A 23,317-nucleotide genomic window follows, 5' to 3' on the forward strand; every position below is an offset into this window, starting at 1 on the left:
GTGGGACAAGGCAAGGGAATCGCATGACCCTGGAGATTGAACTCAAGCCTTTTTCATGCATTTATCTTTTTGCTCTCTGAACAGGTTTGATGGGGTTTTTGAGGTTCAGCGTATGCACATATGCACGCTGCATATATAGATATATACAGACGCACAGCATCTTCCTCTATTTGCTGGAGAGGTATACATGACCAGGACATGATGAAGTAGACTTCATTCCAGGCAGGTTGAGTGGGCAGGTATAGGACAAGCCTGAACACACATTACAGCACATGCTCTTCTATACATCGACACCCACCGCTTGCGCTCATACAGGTAGACACCTCTGCCCAGTCATGCAGTAACTAGCAGCCTATAGAGATAAGATCTGCTGCCGGATAATTGCTCCACTTTCCAAACAGACAGAAACATAAACAGATCATCGGGAAACCAAAAACAATGCTGCTAGGAGTTGCCAAACCTTCCCAAAAGGTCAAAACAAAATCTTGTGGTAAACAGCAACTGCAGCTAAATGGTTTGGCTTTTAGATCGTACAGGGTGGTACCAGAACCTTTGATTTGACTTTAGATCGCACGGGGCGGTAGCAGAACCTCTGATTTGATTTTAGATCACATGGGGGGAGGGGGTACCAGAACCTCTGATTTGACTTTAGATCGCACGGGAGGTACCAGAACCTCTGATTTGACTTTAGATCACAAGGGAGGTACCAGAACCTCTGATTTGACTTTAGATCACAAGGGAGGTACCAGAACCTCTGATTTGACTTTAGATCACAAGGGAGGTACCAGAACCTCTGATTTGACTTTAGATCACACGGGAGGTACCAGAACCTCTGATTTGACTTTAGATCACAAGGGAGGTACCAGAACCTCTGATTTGATTTTAGATTGCACCGGGAGGTACCAGAACCTCTGATTTGATTTTAGATTGCACCGGGAGGTACCAGAACCTCTGATTTGATTTCAGATCACACGGCAGGGGGGGGGGGGGGGGGGGTACCAGAACCTCATTTGACTTTATGTCAGAGTCGCCAATTACAATGTAATTTATAAGCGGCTAGCCCAGGAGCAGGAGCGATTACCTGTATGCTTATATGCATAACCACGGCGTCTGCTCATGGTCATTAACCAGGGACTGCCTGTACAGATCATCACTGAACGCAGTGAAATAGACAGATGGAGAGACCGTTGATAGACAGGCAGGCAGGGACGGAGGTAAATACACAAGGGTTCCTAATGCAAATTTGACTTCATAAGGACTTGGCCTTCCTCTGCTGAAAAGGTGAAACGTAGGACAACAACAACATAGAGGCCTTTGTCTGACAAGCGACAATGCCAACAGTCAAATAACCTCAATGCAAATTGCTTCCGAAGACCTGGGGCAAAACACAGTGTAAAGAGGAAATGGAAAATGGTTACGTCAATGGCATTTACATCTTCACTTTCAAAGCAGAACCTCGGCTTCCAATGTCCTGAGCCGTCTCCAGTCCTTAGCATTGTTATACAGAACGATCGCCATTCAGTGCTTCACTAGTTCCAACCAATGGGGAATTACCATTTTAAGGGAACCTAAACTGAGAGGGATATGGAGGTTTCCTTTTAAACAATACCAGTTGCCTGGCAGTCCTACTGAGCTCTTTGGCTGCAGTAGTGGCTGAATCACACACCCGAAACAAGCATGCAAATAATCCAGTCTGACTTCAGTCAGAGCACCTGACCTGCATGCTTGTTCAGGGGCTGTGGCTAAAAGTATTAAAAGATACAGGATCAGCAGAAGAGTCAGGCAACTGCAGTGTTCTCCCCAGAAATTTTTTCAAGGCAGGTGGCATGAAAAAGTACCCAGGTGGCATGAAAAAGTAGCCGGGTGGGGCGAGATGAGAGAATACAGGACCGGTGCTTCTGTGCACAACTCTGCTTACAATAGAGGAGGTGGTGAGCTGATAACAGCCGGGTGCTCACCAAAACTAGCCGGGTGGAGCACCCTGCTAAAAGGGCCTGGGGAGAACACTGAACTGGTATTATTTATAAAGGAAAAATCCATATCCTTCTCAGTTTAGGTTCCCTTTAAATGACAATTATCAAAGTTAACTAAAATTCTAAATGTCACATACAGTATATCTCCAGTAATTAATAGCAAATAGCAATACAAAGGAGTTTTTGCATTTTTTTATATGAAGAAAATGACATTTACAGAGAACAATTGTCACTGTGGGTATTAAGGTAGCCACACACTGGTCGATTTGCCATCAGATTCGACCAACAGATCGATCCCTCTCGGATCGAATCTGATCAGAGAGGGATCGTATGGCTACCTTTACTGCAAACAGATTGTGAACCGATTTCAGCCTGAAACCGTTCACAATCTGTTGTGGTGGTGGTGCTGCCGCCGCTCCCCCCGCCCGCATACACGCATACATTACCTGCTCCGCCGGCACGACTCCAGTCGCCAGGTCTCCGCTGTCTTCTCCGCTCTGGTCTCCAGGTCCGGCATGTTTTACTTCTTCCTGCCCTCTACTGTTTAAAGTTCCTGCCGGGCAGGAGGAACTGAAGCATGCCGGAGACCAGAGCGGAGAAGAAGCAGCGGTGACAGCAGGGGCAGTCGCGCCGGCGGAGCAGGTAATGTATTGCCTCTCTATTGCGTCGGTCGTCGGGCACTCGAACGCCGCTAGCGACGCGCTCCCTACCCGCGGGCGATCGACGGTAATTTTCCGCACGGAGCGATCGGACGAAATGGATCGAAATTCGGCGTGTAGCGCAAACGATTGGCAGCAGATTCGATCCCAGTGATCGAATCTGCTGTCGAAACGGCGGCAAATCAGGCCAGTGTATGGCCAGCTTAACTATGAAGGACTGTGCCCAGCACATCCAGCATACAGAAACAATCTTCACTGGCTCTAACACTGTGACTGGAATGTAAGGAAGGATAAATATATCTTTAAAGCGGAATTGAAGATCTTCTAAAAATAAAGTGTTTCACTTACCTGGGGCTTCTGCAAGCCCCTTGCAGCAGTCCTGTCCCAAGGCGCTCCTCAACGATCCTCAGTTCCCCACCGCCAGCTTCATTACTCAAACTTGTAAGTCGAGGGGCCACTGCACCTGCGCAGCCCTGCCAAGCGTATCCTTTTTTAGTGTTCCCGTCTGCAATAGCGCTATTGCGGACTGGAACGCGAAGGATACGCATGGTCAGAGCCGTGTAGGCGCAGTGGCCTGTCGGCGAAACCGAAAATGTCTGGCGGCGGGAGAACGGAGGATCGTGGAGGACCGGCATGGGACAGGATGGCTGCTGGGGGCTTGCAGAAGCCCCAGGTAAGTAAAGCTCTTTATTTTTAGAAGGTCTTCCGCTTTACAATGTGTGAAAATCATCAGCTACAGCTCTGTATTCCTGTCTGTGTGTCTCTCTCTGTCACGCAGTGTAAAGTAAACAGTTTACAGCCATGTTACAGTGCAGCTCAGCTCAGACTACAGCGAAAACCGCCAAGCCCTGGCACCTGCGCAGTAGAGCAGACTCAACTGTTTCCGCAGGAGCCCGAGTGGAGAGCAGATACTGCGCATGCTGACAAGGAGATCCTCAGTAATCCCAGTGCTGGATCTCCTCTACTGAGGAAGAAAGGGGAAGCCTCTAAACCTATTCGACAAAAGATTTTGTTGCATAGGTTCCTCATGGCTGGCTTTCTAGCCGTGGATGCGTGCAGCTGGACTGGGCATGTGCAAGTAAGTGTGAACATGCTCGGTCGACCTAATCGCTTGTTCAAGGGCACTGCAGTCCACTGGGTATGACCGGATCTTATCCACACATGGCCAGTACGTATGAGTTCGTCTACAGCCGGGAGAGCAAGCAGAACATAGCATGTATGCTGGAACATTGGGCTCAGCGAAGGTCTGAGAAGCCTCTGGACCACTACTGAGGTAGGAATCTAACTTATACATTCCCCTCCTCACGCACACTACATGTTTACAGTAAAGCCAGTTACTCAGCTACAAACATGCACTGGGTACAAGATACAGGTCCCAGGAGCAGGGGGAAGAGTTTTAAATTAATTACAAGCAGCGCGTTTTAAAAATAAGCTGTGGGGGTTTTCGGTGATGACATTCAGCACTTTTCCTTGAGGTGTATTGAGAGGAGGAAGAAAATGTGTGGTATGTCTGTGTTACAGCCACATACTGTGCATACCATGTGCACACCTGTCTGTACTGAAAATTAAAGGAGAACTGTAGTGAGAGGGATATGGAGGCTGCCATATTTATTTCCTTTTAAGCAATACCAGTTGCCTGACAGCCCTGATGGTCTATTTGCCTAAAGAAGTGTCTGAATCACACCAGAAACCAGCATGCAGCTAATCTTGTCATATCTGTCTAAATTTGTCAGAAACACCTGATCTGCTGTATGCTTGTTCAGGGCCTATGGCTGAAAGTATTAGAGGCAGAGGAGCAGCAGGATAACCAGGCAACTGGTATTGCTTAAAAGGAAATAAATATGGCAGCCTCCATATACCTCTCACTACAGTTCTCCTTTAAAACCTTCAGGACCCTTTCACACTGAGGCGGTGTGGTTAATTTACCGCACCCCACCCTAATGTTAATCTATGGGGGAGTACTCACGCCTCACGTTGTGTTACGCTGCGCCGGAAGTGCCCTATCTAACGCGCTTCCAAACTTACATTATCGTGCGGCATCTGCGGCGGACCAGAAGTCATGTAAGTATATGGTAAAGCGTGTTTAAAAACCCACTGCAGATTTCAGCATCACGCATGCGCGGAATGGTACGCTTCTGCACACGTTATCAATTGCCCAACAGGACGAGCGGCGTCACTTCCTGCTTGCCAGACAGGGATTACCGTGGTAGTAACCCCAGGCGGGGATTACTAATGCGGTAATCCCCAAAGACCTGTTTTTGGCGGTGCAGTGGTCGCACCGCCACTCTGTAGTGTGAAGCCGGCCTTAGGGCTGTTTCTCAGCGAAAATCTATGAACAGTCATTGTGGCCCCAACACGCAGAGCACACTCTGCGTGCAAGACCCTGCTGCAGAGAGCATGCTGGGAGCATCCCGGTAACCATAGTTACCTCTCCTAGCTCCAGTCCTTGCATCATGTGACCGCAGTGAGGTACTGGAGCTCTCAGGGCGAGTTCGGTCGCTGCAAGAGAATAAGGGCCCGTTTCCACTATAGCGTTGCGAAATCGCCGGCGAATCACCGCAGGCAAATCGCATGCGTGTGCGATTCCGCATGCGTTTTTTGCCGCGATTTCGCATAGGTAAGGCTGTATGCGATTTTAACCATGTCACTGCCTGTGTGAATTAACATGGGTACCTATGCAAAATCGCGGCAAAAAACGCATGTGGAAAACGCATGCGATTTCCCTATTAAATACATTGCGTGCGATTCGCCTGCATTCCACACGCAGGCGAATTCTGAGGGCCTTACCCTGCAGATTTTTTTCTGCACAGAAAAACGTGCGGGGAAACGCACAAGTGGAAACAGTCCCATCCACTTGTACTGACTGTGCGAATCCGCATGCGGGCAACGCATGCGGATTCGCGATAGTGGAAACGGGCCCTAAAGGACTGGAGCAGAGAGAGATAAATATGGTTACGGATACGCTTCCAGTCACTTGATTGCAACAGCCCTCATTTATAAAGCCAGTACAATGAACTAGCTTGGCTTCATATGTTCAGACAGAAAAAAAACAGCAGATATAAAATAACTTATTTACATTTTTTTTTTTTTTTATTTATTTATTTATTTTTTGCTTATAAAATTCTAAACTAGAATTTTCTCACAGCTTCCCCCTATGTCTCAACTGCCTGGTCCAAACCTCCAGATTTCACACACATAAATAAGCGCTGCTGAATTAGCTACAGTGGTGGAAGATTTTAATCACTCTGTGTTGTATTCCGAAACATGATGAGATTATCTAGAAATCAGTGGGTGGTTCCCAATGAGCCAGAGGGCATCAACTCCACCCAGAGACCAGTGTTGTAATGAAAGTGGACCCAAACTCTTGCACAGGACAGAAGGAAAAAAGAGAAATGCACCCTGTATGTATTTAGAGAGTGTAGCCTGTCTAACTCCCCCTCATCTGTGTCTAAACACAAGTTGTAATTTGATCCCTGAGCCTTGTCAGCTTGAATGCCATGGCAGAGACTAATTTGTAAACACAGGGCCCATGTGCAATTCAATTTTTCTCCTGAGTTTTCTCCTAAGTGATATTGTCACAGCTCGTCATAAAAAAGCCTTTTACACCAGCAACAAGCAAGAAAATACTCTAAATATTTTGATATCACTTTTTCACCAACTTTTAGGTACTTTTTCAATTGTAAAATTGCTGTAAAGTTATTTTAAAGAGAATATAAAAATATTATCTCCTAGGAGATAACTCAGGAGAAAAAGTTATTTGCATTTGGGACAGGATGTTAACAATAAGCCTGCCTCCATAAAAGCAGGAAGTAGATACACTACAGATTTATTACAGGATTTGTATAAGTTGTAACAAAGAAATGTTTTTCTTGCTGTTGCGTATCCTTTAGAGCAGAGAGGAAGTTCTGAGTTGAAGGCGCTTTAACAGTATACAGCAACCTGAAAACCCCACCCCCATCCCCAGACTAAAACAGATGCAGGGTCTTGCCTGATGGCTGCACACACACAGTCCCTCCTCCTAGAGAACATAATTTGATGTGTGATCACGTGACCACATGGCTCAATCAATGCAGGGTTGTAATGGTACCCATAGACCTGACGATTATGGGCAGATTCAACAAAGAAACACATTTATCGCTAATGGAATCTGATTAGAGATACATTTCTGTTTGTTGATTCTTCCCACATACTACAGGCCGATTCCAGCATGATATCTTCAGGGAGTCCGCACCGCCGCTGCCCCCAGTGTATAATGTGCCCCCTCGTGTGCATTATACATTACCTGCCCTGTAGCAGCCTCCTGCGCGGTTTCCTTAATCCTCCAGGCGGCACTCCGTACACACCACTGGCGCATAGCGTCTGACAATATGCGCCAGTAGCGTGTACAGAGAGGTTACAGACACCGTGCGGAGGCTGCTACAGGACAGGTAACGTATAAATTCGCACACCGGGAACATTTATACATAGCGACTGTATCGGCGGGGGTTTCGTCACCTTGTCGCTCGTTCCGGAAATTGCTGCCGCGCAGAAACACACTCGACCAACCAACTAGGGCCCGACATCTTGCGGCATGCGCGATCGGCCACGCTACCAATTTCCATCCTGAAATTGGTCGCTTTGTGGTCCGACATGCACTTGGCTGCACAGATTTTCATCCAATTCGATTATAATAATCGAATTCGATGGTCGATTTGCCGCCAAGTCGTCTGATGTATGGCCACCTTAAGTGACCTGTCAGAGCACACAAACTTTTTTCCCTTACTTGAGTGGCCTTAAGCTTTGATGAGACGAGCTGAAATTACAAACCAAACAATTCAAGGAGGGAATCTTAAAATTTGTAATCGCCATCACATGGCTCGAAACTGGAACATCGGTCTTTTATCCTAACGAGTGACGGAACTAAAGTATTAAGAAAAAGAGAAAGTTCTGCTCTTGGCCAAGTTAGTGTAAGCACTAATGGAGAAGTGGGTGTAATCCCTTACTAACAAACAATGGGGAATATTTTGGCTTAATCCTATTTAGCATTAAGTAGAGCTTTGCCCCGGCTTATTTCTTTCCAAACTAGAGTATTTGCTGTATAATTATCCTCCACGCCGCTCTGTGGGTTTACCTTTGTGATATAACAAAGATTAGAGGTTTTGTGTCTTGTGGGAAATATACAAGCATTGGCTTTGAGAGACAAATGACACTTAAAGGGGGAACTGAAGAGAGAGGTATATGGAGGCTGCCATGTTTATTTCCTTTTAAGCAATACCAGTTACCTCCAATACTATTAGCCATAGCCTCTGAACAAGCATGTAGCAGATCAGGTGTTTCAGACTTTACAGTCAGATCTGTCAAGCTAGCTGCATGCTTGTTTCTGGTGTTATTCAGATACTAGTGCAGAGAAATAGACCAGCAGGGCTGCCAGGCAACTGGTATTGATTAAAAGAAAAATAAATATGGCAGCCTCCGTATACCTCTTACTTCCGTTTACCTTTAAAGGACCACTATCTTAAAAAAAAAAGTAGGCAGTTAAAAAAAATCAGACAGAGCTGATTTTGGGCCAGTCCATCTCCTCATGGGGGATTCTCAGAGTTTTCTTTGTTTTCAACAGCAGCTCCTGAACAGCAGTTTAACTGCGAAAATAGTAAGATATCAGCCAGCCTCTCTACTCACTTGCACACTATTTTGTCAATTAGACTTTGCAACTGTCATTCAGGAAATGCTGTTGAAAAAGAAAACCCTGAGAAACCCCCATGAAGGGATGGACTGGCCCAAAAAATGTCAGTTGTGTCGGATTTTAACTGCCTACTTTTTTTGCGATATCGCCGCGCACACCGCTGACAGAACGATCGATTTCCGTCCGAAATCGATCGTTCCCGTCGATTCCCGTTGATCCGTCCGTGCGGAAGATTTTTCTCGATCGCCGGCGGGACGGGAGTGCGTTGATAGCGGCGTTCGAATGCCCGACGCAATACAGCGGCAATACATTACCTGTTCCAGCCGGCGCGAGTCCCCACAGTCACCGCTGTCTTCTTTCCGCGCTGGGTTCCGGACCAGCTGCAGCTACACAGAACTTCCTGTCCCGGCAGGAAGTTTAAACTATAGAGCGCCCTCTACTGTTTAAACTTCCCCTGGACAGGAAGTTCAGTAGCGTCAGGAACGGTCTGGAGCCCGGAGCGGAGAAGAAGACCGTGGTGACCAGGGGACTCGCGCCGGCCGGAACAGGTAGTGTATGCAGCGGGGGGGGGGGGGGGGGGCCTTAGCAGCGGCAGCTCCACAGATTGTAAATCGATTCCAGCCTGAAACCGATCACAATCTGTTTGCAGTAAAGGTGGCCATACGATACCTCTCTGATCAGGTTCGATCAGAGAGGGATCTATCTGTTGATTGATCTGATGGCAAGTCGACCATTGTATGGCCACCTTTAGCCTAGGCCGTTTAGCTAAGCTGAATTCTCCTCTCAGAGCTTTCTGGGAGACCAGGCATTATTAATCTCAGTAATTTAACATTCCGCAGGGCTGCACTTGGCAGGACTAAAGATTTCCAACAACAGTGCACGCGAACTGACCAGCATCTGCATAAATGTGCAGAGCTCAAAACACGGGCAGATTGCAAAACTTGCATTCAAAATAGATGAAGCAAATGGCGGACATTAGCTTCCTAAAACAGTTTGCACTCAGATTGTTCAATACTAGCCTCTTCCACCACGCTGCAGTGCCCTCAGAGAAGACACCTAACCACTAACAGTGTAAACCTGAGGCAGCTAGCCATACATGGTCTACACGATTTTTAAAGTATAGCGAAAAATTGGCAGGACTAAAGATGTTGCCACCTGTAATAAGTTTCAGAATGTAAATCAGAATGTAAATCAGGGCGAGGAAAGATTTCACAATGAGCAAACTGTCCAGTTAATTTATAAATGAATATTGTAAAAAAACAAAACAAAAACAAAACAAAAAAAAAAAAACCTGTAAGCACTTTTATTCATTGTTCTTTTCAGTACAGTTCCTCTAAGGTAGCAGTGGCTGGATTTAAGGGCTCTGCCTCTGACACAGGAGACCAGGGTTGAAATCATGGCTCCTCCTGTTTAGTACGCCAACACCTATTCAGTGCGGAGTGCTTGGGCAAGACTCCCTAACACTGCTACAACCTATAAAGCGTGTCCTAGTGGCTGCAGCTCTGGCGCTTTGAGCCGGCCAGGAAAAAAGCGCGATATAAATGTTCGCTGTCGTGTCTAAGTAGATCTCTAGTCAGAAATACTTATAAGAAAACATAAGTAGTAAAGCATTATATTACCCTCAAAAGTATGCATCCCTCTGGCTACCTGTCTGCCTATTTACTGGGACGCGCTATGCAATGCTGCAATATGCACATCCGCATGCCTCAGCGCCCGCGATTCGAATGGGCGCCAAAATTTACCTTCATTATCACCTTGGGTTAGGCGCCACCAGGAGGGGAGGTCTTAGGGTTAGGCACCACCTGAGTGGGGTCCTTAGGGTTAGGCACCATGGGGGGGGTCCTTAGGGTTACGCACCACCAGGAGGGGGAGGGGAATAGGGTTAGGGTTCTGTGTGTAAGAGAGAAGGGTTACATTTAGCCATAGTAAAATATCAGAATCCGACAGTAGAATGTCGTTGATTTTAGCAATAGTCTACTAGCAGCAATCCTCTGCGCTTGTGTTCATCATACAGATGTCCCAGTTGGAATCCTTGGGCGATACAGATCAGTACTAAGGCAGGCTGGTTGCAAGCTGCTTGGAAGCAGCATGCAGTCTTGCTCAATATGCGCCTGACACAAGCCAGGCCGCCCCACGCTCTCCTATCCAGATGAACGCAGCTTGCACGCCTGGAAACTGCAGACAATTCAGAATTCCTCTTGCACAAGCGGATGGGGAAAGCATTGCGCTCCGGGCCGCCCGTCCAAGTGTGCTAAAGGTTATGTGAGGTTGCTGAAAGCCCCCGGAGACATGTGCAGAGCGAGAGCTTCAGACACATGAAACTGCTTTATCTGATGGGAGTGTGGAGCGTGGTGTACCACGGGCATCATCAGCTTCCACTACGGCTGCCAGAAGGGCAGTCATGACAACCGGGCTCACAGGCCAACCAGGGAAAGAGGAGGAGCTAAGTGCAGTAACCCATAGCAACCAGATATTGGTGCAGATAATAGGAGTGGTACAGTTGTCTGTGGTTAGGAATCTCACCTTGCAGGACTAGTGCAGTAACCCATATCAACCAGTTTTAGATATCACTGGTGCAGATAAGAACGGGAGTGGCACAGCTTTCTGTGGTTAGGACTTTTGCCTTGCAGTCCTGCATTAAATTATGTACTGGTGAAAGGACCACTATCGCGAAAAAAGCAGGCAGTTAAAATCTGACAGACCCGACAGGTGTTGGGCCAGTCCATCTTCTCATGGGGAATTCTCAGGGTTTTCTTTGTTTTCAACAGTATTTCCTGAACAGCAGTTGCAAAGTCTGACAAAATAGTGTGCGAGTCAGTAGGGAGGATGGCTGGTATCTTATTGTTTTGACACACACACACACACAGAACAGCGGCGGGAGGGGGGGTTAGCGCTCGTCCCGATATCGTTCGCTGTTACCGCCGCGCACCCGATTGAGTAAGTCAGCCCTACATCTTGCAGCATGTCCGATCGAATAATGCAACCAATTTCAGCCCCGAATTGGTCGCATTGTAGGTTGGGCATGCACTTGGCGACACAGATTTTCTTCCGATTCCCGTCATAATAATCGAATCGGATGGTTGATCGGCTAACTTCAGACTGACAGAAGCCCATAAAGAATTCTCGGCAGGGCTTTAGAATAGCCTCATTGTCCATTCTGGCAGCGCCTAATCTGCTCACAAGCTGTGGATTGAGCCTTATCATCTTGTTTCTAGCACAATGGAGCTCATTAATAAGCTGTGCCCAGGTGCTGAGTGATCTCTGCTCGGTCCCCCAGTTCCTGGAACGGATGGTACATGCCTGGCTACTCTCCGGGATACAGAACAGTTGTCAGGTCACTGTGCCCTGATACTGGAGACCACATCCAGAACACCAAAGTATCCAAACTCTACTGCCCTTCTGCTTGGCTTTATTTAAAGAGGTGATGTCAGCCATACTATCTCAGAAAAAAGCCCACATACATAAGTAAATACTTGCTCTACTTACATATTTATTGCACTGTCCATTAGGCCTGAAAGATAAATCAAATTTAAACCGAAATCGCGATCACCAAGATCACAATTTCGGAATCGTCAAAGCAGCAATTATCGTAATCACGCCATTTCCACATGGGGGACGTTTGACGAAGCGCCTTCAAACTTTCCCAAAGTCCCGGCGCGTGTGGCCGGCAGCGTTGGACATACCTTCCACATGAGTCCAATGCTGTCCACCCTCTATCGCCATCTGCTGGCTCTTGTGCTTGGCAAGACTCCCGATTACTGCATGTCACATGACAGACAGGAAGTATTCTGTGCATTAGAGCCTGCAGGAGGCGAAGTGGATGGACAGGCATCGCTGGATTCGTGTTTGAAGCGATGTCCAGAACTGATGCAGCTTGGGGGACAGAGGAGAGACAGAGAAACAGAGCGGGAACAGAGACACAAAGGGGGCAAGAGAGAGACCCAGAGGAGGCATAAAGAGGCAAAGGGGGCACAAAGAGAGACGGGACAGAGGGGGAACAAAGTTTGATTTGAAGGAAGAGAAAATCCTTGTAGCATTTCCCATTTTAAGTGTGGCTATTTTGAAGCCACTCTTGATGTAATTTCCTCCCTCTCCTGTGCCTGATTTTCCCACCCTGCACTATAGAAAGTGCATTGTCCCAGCATGAGCAATATTAGCCAGAGAGGAACAGAGGCGTGGGAGGGGAAAACAGGAAGGAAAGAGGCTTCAGCCAATCAGGCTGCATTAGTTAAGTCTGAGGGGAAGTAGAGAAGCAAAAGACGACAACCCAGCATGCCCTGCAACTTCCTTTGTGTGTACCAAATAAGAGTCAGGTAAACTGGGGAATGAGCATTCATCAACAAGAAAAGTAATAGTGATTTTAACGTTTGGATTGCCTGGTTAGCATCCTTATTACTTGTTTTATTACCAGAAAAAAATAAAGAATTGATTTTTGATTTTTTGCACAACAGTTACACTTTAAAGTGAGACTAGAATGTCAATAAATAATTCCAGTGACGTTGCGCATGAGACATTTTCGTCATTGAAAGGAAAGATTGGAAACCAGATAGCAGGTCTAGTGCTTAGAGTGAAGCACTTCCCAGTTGTCAGAACACATTTTCTGTACTGTAGTGGGTGTGGCATGCTCCCCTCCACTGGCTATTCTGCTAATACTTGGGGTGCAGCACTGCCACGCCCCTCTTACCTGCCAGAACAGTCAATTTCCAGTGTAGTGGGTGTGGCCCACTCCCCTATCCTACAGCTGTTATTCTGCTGCTAGTGCTTGGAGTACACTGCCCATCTGTCAGAACAGTCATTTTCTGTTGCATAGTAGGTGTGGCCTGCTCCCTTCCCACAACCATTATTCCGCTAATTTTTTGGGGGTGCAGCACTGCACTGCCAGTCAGAATAGACATTTTCCATAGTTTAGTGGGTATAGCCCACTCCCCTCCCCTATTATTCCACTAGTGCTTGGCATGCAGCATTGTTTAGCTCTTAGAACAGTCCTTTGTAGTGTAAAAGGTGCGGACTGCCCTTCTCTCCCTGTTTTTCTGCTAGTGCTTGGAGTGCAGCACTACCCTGCCTGTCATACCTATCAGGACAGTCATTTTCTGCAGTGGGTGTGGCCTTCTCCCCTCTCTGACACCTGCTATGCTGTTGTATTTGGGACCACACCACTACTGTCTAATTCTGGCAATCTGAACCCTCAAAATTAATGCTAGTCTGCTAGCTTGTGTTAGCATGCTACCTATGGTCAGTATGTGGAAGCTAGGGATAGGTTGGAGTTAGGCAGTAGAGACACTGTCCTAAATTGCAGCAAAATGATGGATATCGGGGTATAGGAGTCGGCCACACCCACCACCCTACAGGAAATACAGACAGGGCTGTTTTGCCATAAGCACTAGCCCTGCTGTCAGATTTTCATTATTTTACCTACAGATAAGTTTTGAACGATGACTCCTGGTAATAGAAGCTTCACCTGCGATGATCATTGATTATGAGCGCTGTACAGACACACTGTGCAGCAGAAGCATGTGCTGTCCTATGGCGAGGGGAGAAGGGATGGTTGGCGGCAAACGGGCATCCAAGTGGCATTTTGCCACATGGGGTGGTAAGGCAACAATGCATTCGTTCAGAGTGTATAGATCCACCATGGTCAATGATTAAAGGACATTGCAAAGTCCTGTACACACATGAGATGCTTCTCTGCCATGGTGGCTGGGCGAGTCGCCTCGGTCGAGAATCTAGCATGCGTAGAGCGGCCCCGATCCCCCATGGGGTGCCAGCGAGAGATCAGTGGGTTGTCTCTTTGCCACACTGTCATGCACAGCCTTACATCTTCATAGCAACAGAATGCATAGCTAGCCTGAAGACTAGCAACTTCAGAGTCGGGACAATGTCCTCCAGCACCCAAGGCTGAGACACCACGCCCCTCCATCCCAACCCCCCAGCTGTCACACAATGATTGCTATTAGACTAAGAGACACCCCAGGGCCCCAACAGCTTAATCTCTAGTTATCTGGCTTGCAGTAACTGCCATGTATCCCCTTTTCTTATTTCTCTCTGCTTCAAACACAATAGGGGAATGATAGCTGAGTGAGTTGTGTCCCCCTCCTACACTGCGCCCTGAGACTGGAGCCTCTCTCGCCTCTGTCTCGGCCCAGCCCTGAGCAACGTGTCTGTACAATACTGGGCCCTGAACCGTCGCCTGGTGGCTGGAGACCTGATCCCTGCGGGCAACAGTAATTGTGCGTGTGTACGCAACTTATCTCGTGTACACAAGCCTTTATTTGTATTCCCTTAAAAGTCTTGATAAGAGAAAGCAGAATTTTTTTTGCATTTACAAAGCACTGAGCCTGATCACATCCATTCAGTGTACAGTTAAGCCCCAAAAGGCCCGTACACACGCTGGAGTGAGGTCACCTGATCCCTCGGAAGACATCGCTGAGGCGCAGCTACATAGATGCAGCTGACTATGCCTTCTGTTGTAATGGAGGGCCGACAGAAAACTGCAGATGTGATGTCATGCTGTGGGCGGAGCAAGCGGAGAATAATGCTAGGTACACACCATACAATTTTCTGGCAGATTTACCTGCCAGATCGGTGATTTCCAACATGTCCGATCTGAATCGTTTTTTCGATAGTCTTTATCGATTTTTATAGAAGTGAACAAAGATCAATTGAAAAAAACGATACAAAAACAAACAATTACTATTTGAAAAAATCTATTGAAATTCAGATCGGACATGTTGGAAATAATCGATCTGGCAGGTAAATCTGCCAGAAAATTGTATGGTGTGTACCTAGCATCAAGGTATCAGTCGGTTGTTGGTCAAAGGCTGCTGTACACACGCCAGATTATTAATTACCTTAATCTAGCCTGTGTACGGGGTGAACACACACCATCATTTCTCGATCAGAAACAGGATCGGAAGTAAACACTGAATGGTGTATACCAGGCCTAAAAGGCACAGGACAGAAGGAATACGGAGAGAAATTCACCCTGTATGTATTCAGAGTGTTTAGCCTGTCTAATACCCCCTCATCTGTGACTAATCACAACTGTAATTTGATCTCTCAGCTGTCGCCTCAGCAGAGCAGCTAATTTGTAAACACAGGATGCTAACCCTATGTCTGCTTCCATGAAAGCAGGAAGAAGACACTGCAGATCTATTGCAGGATGTGTATCAGCTGTAACAAAGAAATGTTTCTCCGTAAAGGTTATTCTGCTGTTGCTTATCCTTTAGAGTAGAGAGGAAGTTCTGAATTCAGGTGGGCTTTGAGGCTGGAAGATAGTGGAACATTTAGAACTTTCTGGTTGGAGGAGAGCCTGAAGCTCTGGAGTCTGTGTTGCCTTCTGAAGGAATTCCTCAGCATGGACTTCAGCTGCTGCAGAAGCTATACTAGGATTGTATTTTCACTGTATTCTATATAAGTTCTGGTTCCCAGTCTTTATGAAGAGTTGGAAGAGAGGAGTTTGGCTGCTATAGAAAATGTTTTTTAAATTGTAAGGGAACCCAGGGTGAGAGAGATATGGAGGCTGCCATATTTCCTTTTTAAATACCAGTTGCCTGACATCCTGCTGATCCTCTGCCTCTAATACTATTAGCCACAGCCCCTGAACAAGCATGCAGCAGATCAGGTACTCTGACCCAGCTGACTACAGGATTAGCCATATGCTTGTTCCAGGGTTTTGACTCAGACATGATTTATACCAGAAGATCAACAGGGCTGTCAGGCAACTTGCATGGTTTACAAAGAAATAAATATGGCAGCCTCCATATTCCTCTCTCGGGGGTTTCTTTTAAAAAGGGACGGTCAGAGGAGCATAATAAAAAGAAACCACTTACCCTGGGGCTTTTTCCAGCCCCTAGCAGCCACCTTGTGCCGTCGCCACAGCTACGGTGGCTCCCGGTCCCCTCCGATGCAGATGCCGACCTAGCCATGTCGGCATCTTCCTGCACTCCAGTGTGCGGCTCACGGAGTGCCACTGACAGCATCCGGGCTGTACTGCGCAGGTGCAGAACTACTGCGTCTGCGCAGTACAATCCGGATGATGTCAGTGCGACTCAGAGCCGCTCGTGCAGCCAAAGTGGGCATCTTGCACCGTAGGGGACACGGCGGGGAGCAGAGTTGCAGCGAGGGCACAGGACAGCTGCAAGGGGCCCGGATAGATCTAGATTTTTTTTTCTAAAGCTGCTTGGACGTGTCCTTTAACCAGCTGAGCGGTCTGGACGAGCTCAGCTCGTCCAACACCGCCAGCGGCTGCCGCTCAGGCCCTGCTGGGCCGATTTTGATGAAATAAAAAGCAGCACACGCAGCCGGCACTTTGCCAGCCGCGTGTGCTGCCTGATCGCCGCCGCTCTGCGGCGATTCGCCGCGAGCAGCGGCGAAAGAGGGCCCCCCTAGCCGCCTGAGCCCTGCGCAGCCGGAACAAAAAGTTCCGGCCAGCGCTAAGGGCTGGATCGGAGGCGGCTGACGTCACGACGTCGGCTGACGTCGATGACGTCACTCCGCTCGTCGCTATGGCGACGATATAAGCAAAACAAGGAAGGCCGCTCATTGCGGCCTTCCTTGTTTATTCTGGGCGCCGGAGGCGATCGGAAGATCGCCTCCGGAGCGCCCTCTAGTGGGCTTTCATGCAGCCAACTTTCAGTTGGCTGCATGAAATAGTTTTTTTTTTATTTAAAAAAAACCCTCCCGCAGCCACCCTGGCGATTTAATCAGAACGCCAGGGTGGTTAAGCTAGTATATCAGGTGGCCCCAATACTACGGTGACCAGACGTCCCGCTTTAACCGGGACGCGTCCACCTTCGGTGTCCGCTGTCCCAGGATGCCTTGCGTCCCGGGAAATTTCCCGCTTTAAGCAGCGGGACGTCCCGGCCTCGGGACTTTGGCCACTGTAATTGCAACCGTGCCAGTTCATAGCCCGCAGCCCCGCTCCAGCCTGCATAGTGTTCGGCAGGCGAGCAGGGCTACGGGAAGATGGCATCTGAAGCCCTGTACTGGAGACTGTTTGTGTCTCCAGTACTGGACTTAGGGCGCCATATTCCCGTAGCCCTGCTATTCCATCAGAGCAGGAGACTGCAGGAGGAAGATCTCGGAGCAGCTGCGCGCCAGAGGCCAGCCGCGTGAGGGGACTTCTGTGAGGTGAGTAAATTATTTTTTTTGCAGTTGTTATGCTGCACACATTGTGTTATTTCCTGCTGAAATGTTGCCCGCCACATTGCATTTATTTTCTGCAAAAATGTTGCCCACATTGCGTTATTTACTGCTGAAATGTTGCCCACATTGCATTTATTTCCTGCTGACATGTTGCCCACATTGCATTATTTCCTGCTGACATGTTGCCCACATTGCATTATTTCCTGCTGACATGTTGCCCACATTGCATTTATTTCCTGCTGACGTTGCCCACATTGCATTTATTTCCTGTTGACATGTTGCCCACATTGCGTTATTTTCTTCTGAAATGCTGCCCACATTGTGTTTATTTTCTGGTGTCTGGGGAAACTGTTGCTGCATTTATTATTTAATGGTCATAGATGGCTATATTTGCTGCTTTGGGGTTACGGTATACTAATAAATAGCATCACAGTTTCTGCACACCCATGATGCGAATCCTCGTTTCACCACATCATGGCGGAAACACTCTTTTTATGCCTCGCTGTTACATCATTACGTTAGCTCTACCCACACAATGCCATGGCCACGTCCATTTTTCGGTGCGGCACAAACGGCCCAATTTTTGGCGTGCCGCAAAACGCTCCCCCCCCCCCCCCCCCCAGCCTTTTTTTGCCGCGGCGCGAAAAATCTGGTCACTTTACCCAATACGGAGTGGTCTACTGAGCAATAATGGCATGCGATTTTGGTGCTGTCCCCGGGTTCTGTCTTTATACACGCGCCCTACATGGCTGCCTATGTGACATCACCCAGCACCCCTGTCCCAATGCTGGCATCCCCTGAAAATCTGCTGACATGCTTGTTGATGGTGTACGTAGGTGTAGTAGTCATCCGGGTCCAGACCAATAGCGATCCAGTGACGCGCCTCGCGCAGGCGCACTTGTTGCTTTCCGTTTGGTCTCCAGCAAAAATAGGTGTGTTCGATCAGGTCCGCTCTATTGTGCAGGATCTAGGTGTCATTTTATCTGCCCAGTAGAGCTAATCTGATCGGGCTTGGCTATTTCCGCTGGAACCCAAATGGAAAACCGTTACTGCGTCTGCGCGAGGTGCATCACTGGCTTGTTATGGTTGGGGACAGTTCAGGGGTCTATGCGCTGGATCTCCTCTACTGCAGTGGATGAGGGAAGCCTCTTTAGGATCCAGAGGCGTCCCCCTCCCGAGGTACGTACCTCCAAGGAACACTTTTTCCACAACAGGTTTACTTTAAATCAGGGATCACACTAAGCGGATGATTCTTTGCAGTTCCAGCACACTCAGCTGACACCAGCGGACTGATAGCGAGAGGTTTCAAACTCGATGTGAAAAAAAAGCAACTAAGCTGGTATTTCTTTCCCCCCACATCGGAAAAACGCACATTACCCCATTTCTCCGCAAATCTACATAGGGAAGCATTACGTGTTTTCACATCGCGGAGAACCCCGTGGGATCTTGCAAGTGTGACCCCTGCCTAATACTTCCATACACCTCTCCTGTGCGACAATCCATTATGAGAATACAGATAACCCCTGATCAACGAACGACATTTTCGTTCTTAACCTGAATCCCTTCATAAGTCGGAACACTGTTCCATCTCTGTCCCCTGCACCACATCTGTCCCCCACTGTGTCACCTCTGTTCCCCCCTGCCTTCATTGTCCTCCTGTGCCACCTCAGCTTTTATTGTCCCCCTCTGTGCCACCTCTGTTCCTCTTTGCCTTCATTGCCCCCCCCCCCCCCTATGCCCCCTCTGTCTTCATTGTCCTTTTCTGTGCCCCCTCTGCCTTCATTGCCCCCCCCCCCTCTGCCTTCATTGTCCTCCTGTGCCACCTCTGCCTTCATTGTCCTCTGCGCCACCTCTGCCTCCATTGCCCCCCTCTGCGCCACCTCTGCCTCCATTGCCCCCCTCTGCGCCACCTCTGCCTCCATTGCCCCCCTCTGCGCCACCTCTGCCTCCATTGCCCCCCTCTGCGCCACCTCTGCCTCCCTCTGCGCCACCTCTGCCTCCATTGCCCCCCTCTGCGCCACCTCTGCCTCCATTGCCCCCCTCTGCGCCACCTCTGCCTCCATTGCCCCCCTCTGCGCCACCTCTGCCTCCATTGCCCCCCTCTGCGCCACCTCTGCCTCCATTGCCCCCCCTCTGCGCCACCTCTGCCTTCATTGCCCCCCTCTGCGCCACCTCTGCCTTCATTGCCCCCCTCTGCGCCACCTCTGCCTTCATTGCCCCCCCTCTGCGCCACCTCTGCCTTCATTGCCCCCCTCTGTGCCACCTCTGCCTTCATTGCCCCCCTCTGTGCCACCTCTGCCTTCATTGCCCCCCTCTGTGCCACCTCTGCCTTCATTGCCCCCCTCTGTGCCACCTCTGCCTTCATTGTCCCCCTCTGTGCCACCTCTGCCTTCATTGTCCCCCTCTGCCTTCATTGCCCCCCTCTCTGCCACCTCTGTTCCCCTCTGCCTTCATTGTCCTCCTGTGCCACCTCTGCCTCCATTGTCCCCCTCTGTGCCACCTCTGCCTTCATTGTCCCCCTCTGCCTTCATTGTCCTCTGTACCACCTCTGCCTTCATTGCCCTCACTGTGCCACCTCTGCCTCCATTGTCCCACTCAGCGCAACCTCTGCCTTCATTGCCCCCCTCTGTGCCACTTCTGCCTCCATTGTCCCCCTCTGCCTCCATTGTCCCCCTCTGTGCCACCTCTGCCTTCATTGTCCTCTGTGCCACCTCTGCCTTCATTGCCCCCCCTCTGCGCCACCTCTGCCTTCATTGTCCCCCTCTGTGCCACCTCTGCCTCCATTGTCCCCCTCTGCCTTTATTGTCCCCCTCTGTGCCACCTCTGCCTTCATTGCCCCCCTCTGCGCCACCTCTGCCTTCATTGTGCCACCTCTGCCTTCATTGCCCCCCTCTGTGCCACCTTTGCCTTCATTGCCCCCTCTGCCTTCATTGCCCCCCTCTGTGCCACCTTTGCCTTCATTGCCCCCTCTGCCTTCATTGTCCCCCTCTGTGCCACCTCTGCCTTCATTGCCCCCCTCTGCTTTCATTGTCCCCCTCTGTGCCACCTCTGTTCCCCTCTGCCTTTATTGCCCTCCTCTGTGCCACCTCTGCCTTCAATGCCCCCTCTCTGCCTTCATTGCCCCCCTCTGTGCCACATCTGCCTTCATTGTCCCCCTCTGTGCCACCTCTGTTCACCTCTGCCTTCACTGCACCCCTCTCTGCCACCTCTGCCTTCATTGCCCCCTCTGCCTTCATTGCCCCCCTCTGTGCCCCCTCTGCCTTCATTGCCCCCCTCTGCCTTCATTGCCCCCCTCTGTGCCCCTCTGCCTTCATTGCCCCCCTCTGTGCCACCTCTGCCTTCATTGCCCCCCTCTGCGCCACCTCTGCCTTCATTGCCCCCCTCTGTGCCACCTGTGTTCCCCTCTGCCTTCATTGTCCTCTGTGCCACCTCTGCCCCTCACTGTGTCACCTCTGTTCCCGTTCCCTCAGTGTCTGAATCTGTGCCTCCACTGTGTCCCTCTGTACCACCTCTGATCTCTGTCCCCTTCTGTGCCTCCTTCTGCCCCCCTTTATCCAGGGCTGGATCACAGGTTTTCTGTAAAAATGTGTATGTACAACTTGGATCTCTCTATACAGCATAGTGTACCAGAAGTGTACCAGAGCAAAATGTCATTTTACTGAGTTTAAAAAAAAAAAAAAAAAAAAAAATCTTTGATTTTTTTTTTTTAAATTGATTTTCTCGAAAACTATATGGTCTCATTTTTTTTACTTGTTCTTATTTTTGTGCCATTCGTAAGTTGGGGACTACCTGTACTACAGTCTTCTCATAGCTCCTACACGGTGATTCCACATGCAAATGCCATTATCGAGAACTTTTCACAGACGCAACAGAAAATAATTATCCTGACAGCCAAAGCATAAAAACACAGCTACTGCCTGTTTCTCCAAAATATTATCCCATTTATAGCATAACGATGAAAGCAAAAATACTTTTACTTGTGACTCTTGTAAGTGCCAAAAGAAATAAACAAACAAACAACAACAAAAACAACACATAACACACATCAAAGGCAAACACAACATCCTACTGTCAAGTGTCAAACACCTAGCTATATAACCCAAATGAATTAAACAATAGATGAAAGGGAAGGAAGGAAAATGAACTGAACAAGAACACTACCTGCCCACTGTGAACATTTCAGAGTGGCTGTCTCTTCAGGCACGACCGGCAAACAAAAAATAAAATACATAAAAAAAAGTCGGTACAAAGATTCATTGAGGTTTAAGGCGAGGTGAGCGAGTCAAAGACAATCCTCATGTCTATGGATGCTGGTCCACCAATACGAGAGGTTGGAGGCAACCTGCCAGCCTGCCGGTGAGGAAACCAATCAGAATCAGACTGCTACAGCCCCCCCCCCCCTCTCCTCACCACCCTCACAATGAAGTAACCAGCTTGTCAGAATCTCACAGTTTATTGTTGCACACACAGGACCTGCCTGTCAAAGTCGGTCAGTGCTGACCAGACTAGATCAGCACATATTTCACAGATAGAGAGACTGCCCTCAAATGTCATGCCACGAGACCCCCTAAATGGCACATTGCAAAGTAGCCCTACAGGAGGACGTTCTGTAATGGCTTTGGATGCCTATACACATATCGATTAATCTGATTCAATCAGAATGGGAATCAATGCCTTCAAATTTTCTGAACAATCTTTTAACGGTTTTGACAAAAAAAAAAAAAAAAAATCAAGCAAAATTATACATCGGAAAGGACATGAAATTTAGGTTGATTGGAGCAGGAGCAGTGGTAAATCAATGTTCGATAGTGTTGCTCTGCATCGAACAGTGCAAACGCCACGGTAAGATCGATTTTCAATCGGTTCCCTACTGAAAATTATTGAGTTGTGTGGTAGGAATAAATTCATTTTTGGATCAATTCCAATCAGAGAGGAATAAATCGGTTTGGAACATCAGCTGCAAATATATGCACGTGTATGATGAGAGGAATTCTGCTGTTGCCAGATAGGACAGCCATTTTGAGATTTGTCAAATACATAAATATCTCATGCTGACATCTTCCGCAGGGTTTTACAGTTAGGGCTGGTTCAGACGGACGCTTGCAGAGCGTTTACAGCCAGCGTTCGGGGCTTGGTGTTAAACGCTCCCATTCAAGTGAATGGGAGCGTTTGTACCAAGCTTTCAAGCGCGTTTGCACGAACGCGGCGTTCAAGGAGCCCCTGGAAGCTACATGTAGCTTTCAGGGGCGGTTAACCGTGACGGCTAATGTCCCTCTAGGGGAAGAAAAAACGTGACCGCATCCGAACGCACCACAAACGCTGCTGAAAGCCCGTGACGCCTCCAAACGTCCGTCTGAACCAGCCCTTAAGCCACTGTCTCTCAAAGAGGCGCACAAACTAATGCTACCATAATCATAGTCCAATGTCCTGCCATATAATTATTATTATTATTATTAGTATGTGTTTAAATAGCCCTGACATCTTCTACAGCACTTTACAGAGTACATAGTCATGTCACTGACTGTACTCAGAGGAGCTCACAATCTATTCCCACCATAGTCATAGTCTAATGTCCTACCATATTATTATGATGTATTTATATAGCACTGACATCTTCTGCAGCACATTACAGAGTACATAGTCATGTCATTGACTGCCCTCAGAGTAGCTCACAATCTAATCACTACCATAGTCTAATGTCCTACCATATTATTATGTGTTTAAATAGCCCTGACATCTTCTGCAGCACTTCACAGAGTACATAGTCATGTCACTGACTGTCCTCAGAGGAGCTCACAAACTAATTCCTACCATAATCATGGTCCAGCATCCCTAACAATTTTGGAGGAACCAACCAATGCACAAGTATGATTTTGAAA

At 48.4% G+C, this 23,317-nt stretch overlaps 1 protein-coding gene across 3 annotated transcripts in view; it reads right to left on the reverse strand.

Annotated features, from left to right (window-relative positions):
- The window catches only part of MMD (monocyte to macrophage differentiation associated), a 190,236-nt gene that overhangs the window by 50,237 nt on the left and 116,682 nt on the right, over positions 1-23,317 (reverse strand). Inside the window, exon 1 of one of the 3 annotated variants that reach the window (XM_068263062.1) lies at positions 21,600-21,744. The exons of the other annotated variants lie outside the window; for them this stretch is intronic. Within the exon in view, the coding sequence (XP_068119163.1) occupies positions 21,600-21,616 (17 nt within the window). The 5' untranslated portion in view covers positions 21,617-21,744. Of the gene's footprint in view, positions 1-21,599; positions 21,745-23,317 lie in introns of those variants that run through there. 3 annotated transcript variants of the gene reach the window in all.

Source organism: Hyperolius riggenbachi, chromosome 12 (assembly GCF_040937935.1).
Source record: "Hyperolius riggenbachi isolate aHypRig1 chromosome 12, aHypRig1.pri, whole genome shotgun sequence".
NCBI classification, from domain to species: domain Eukaryota; kingdom Metazoa; phylum Chordata; class Amphibia; order Anura; family Hyperoliidae; genus Hyperolius; species Hyperolius riggenbachi.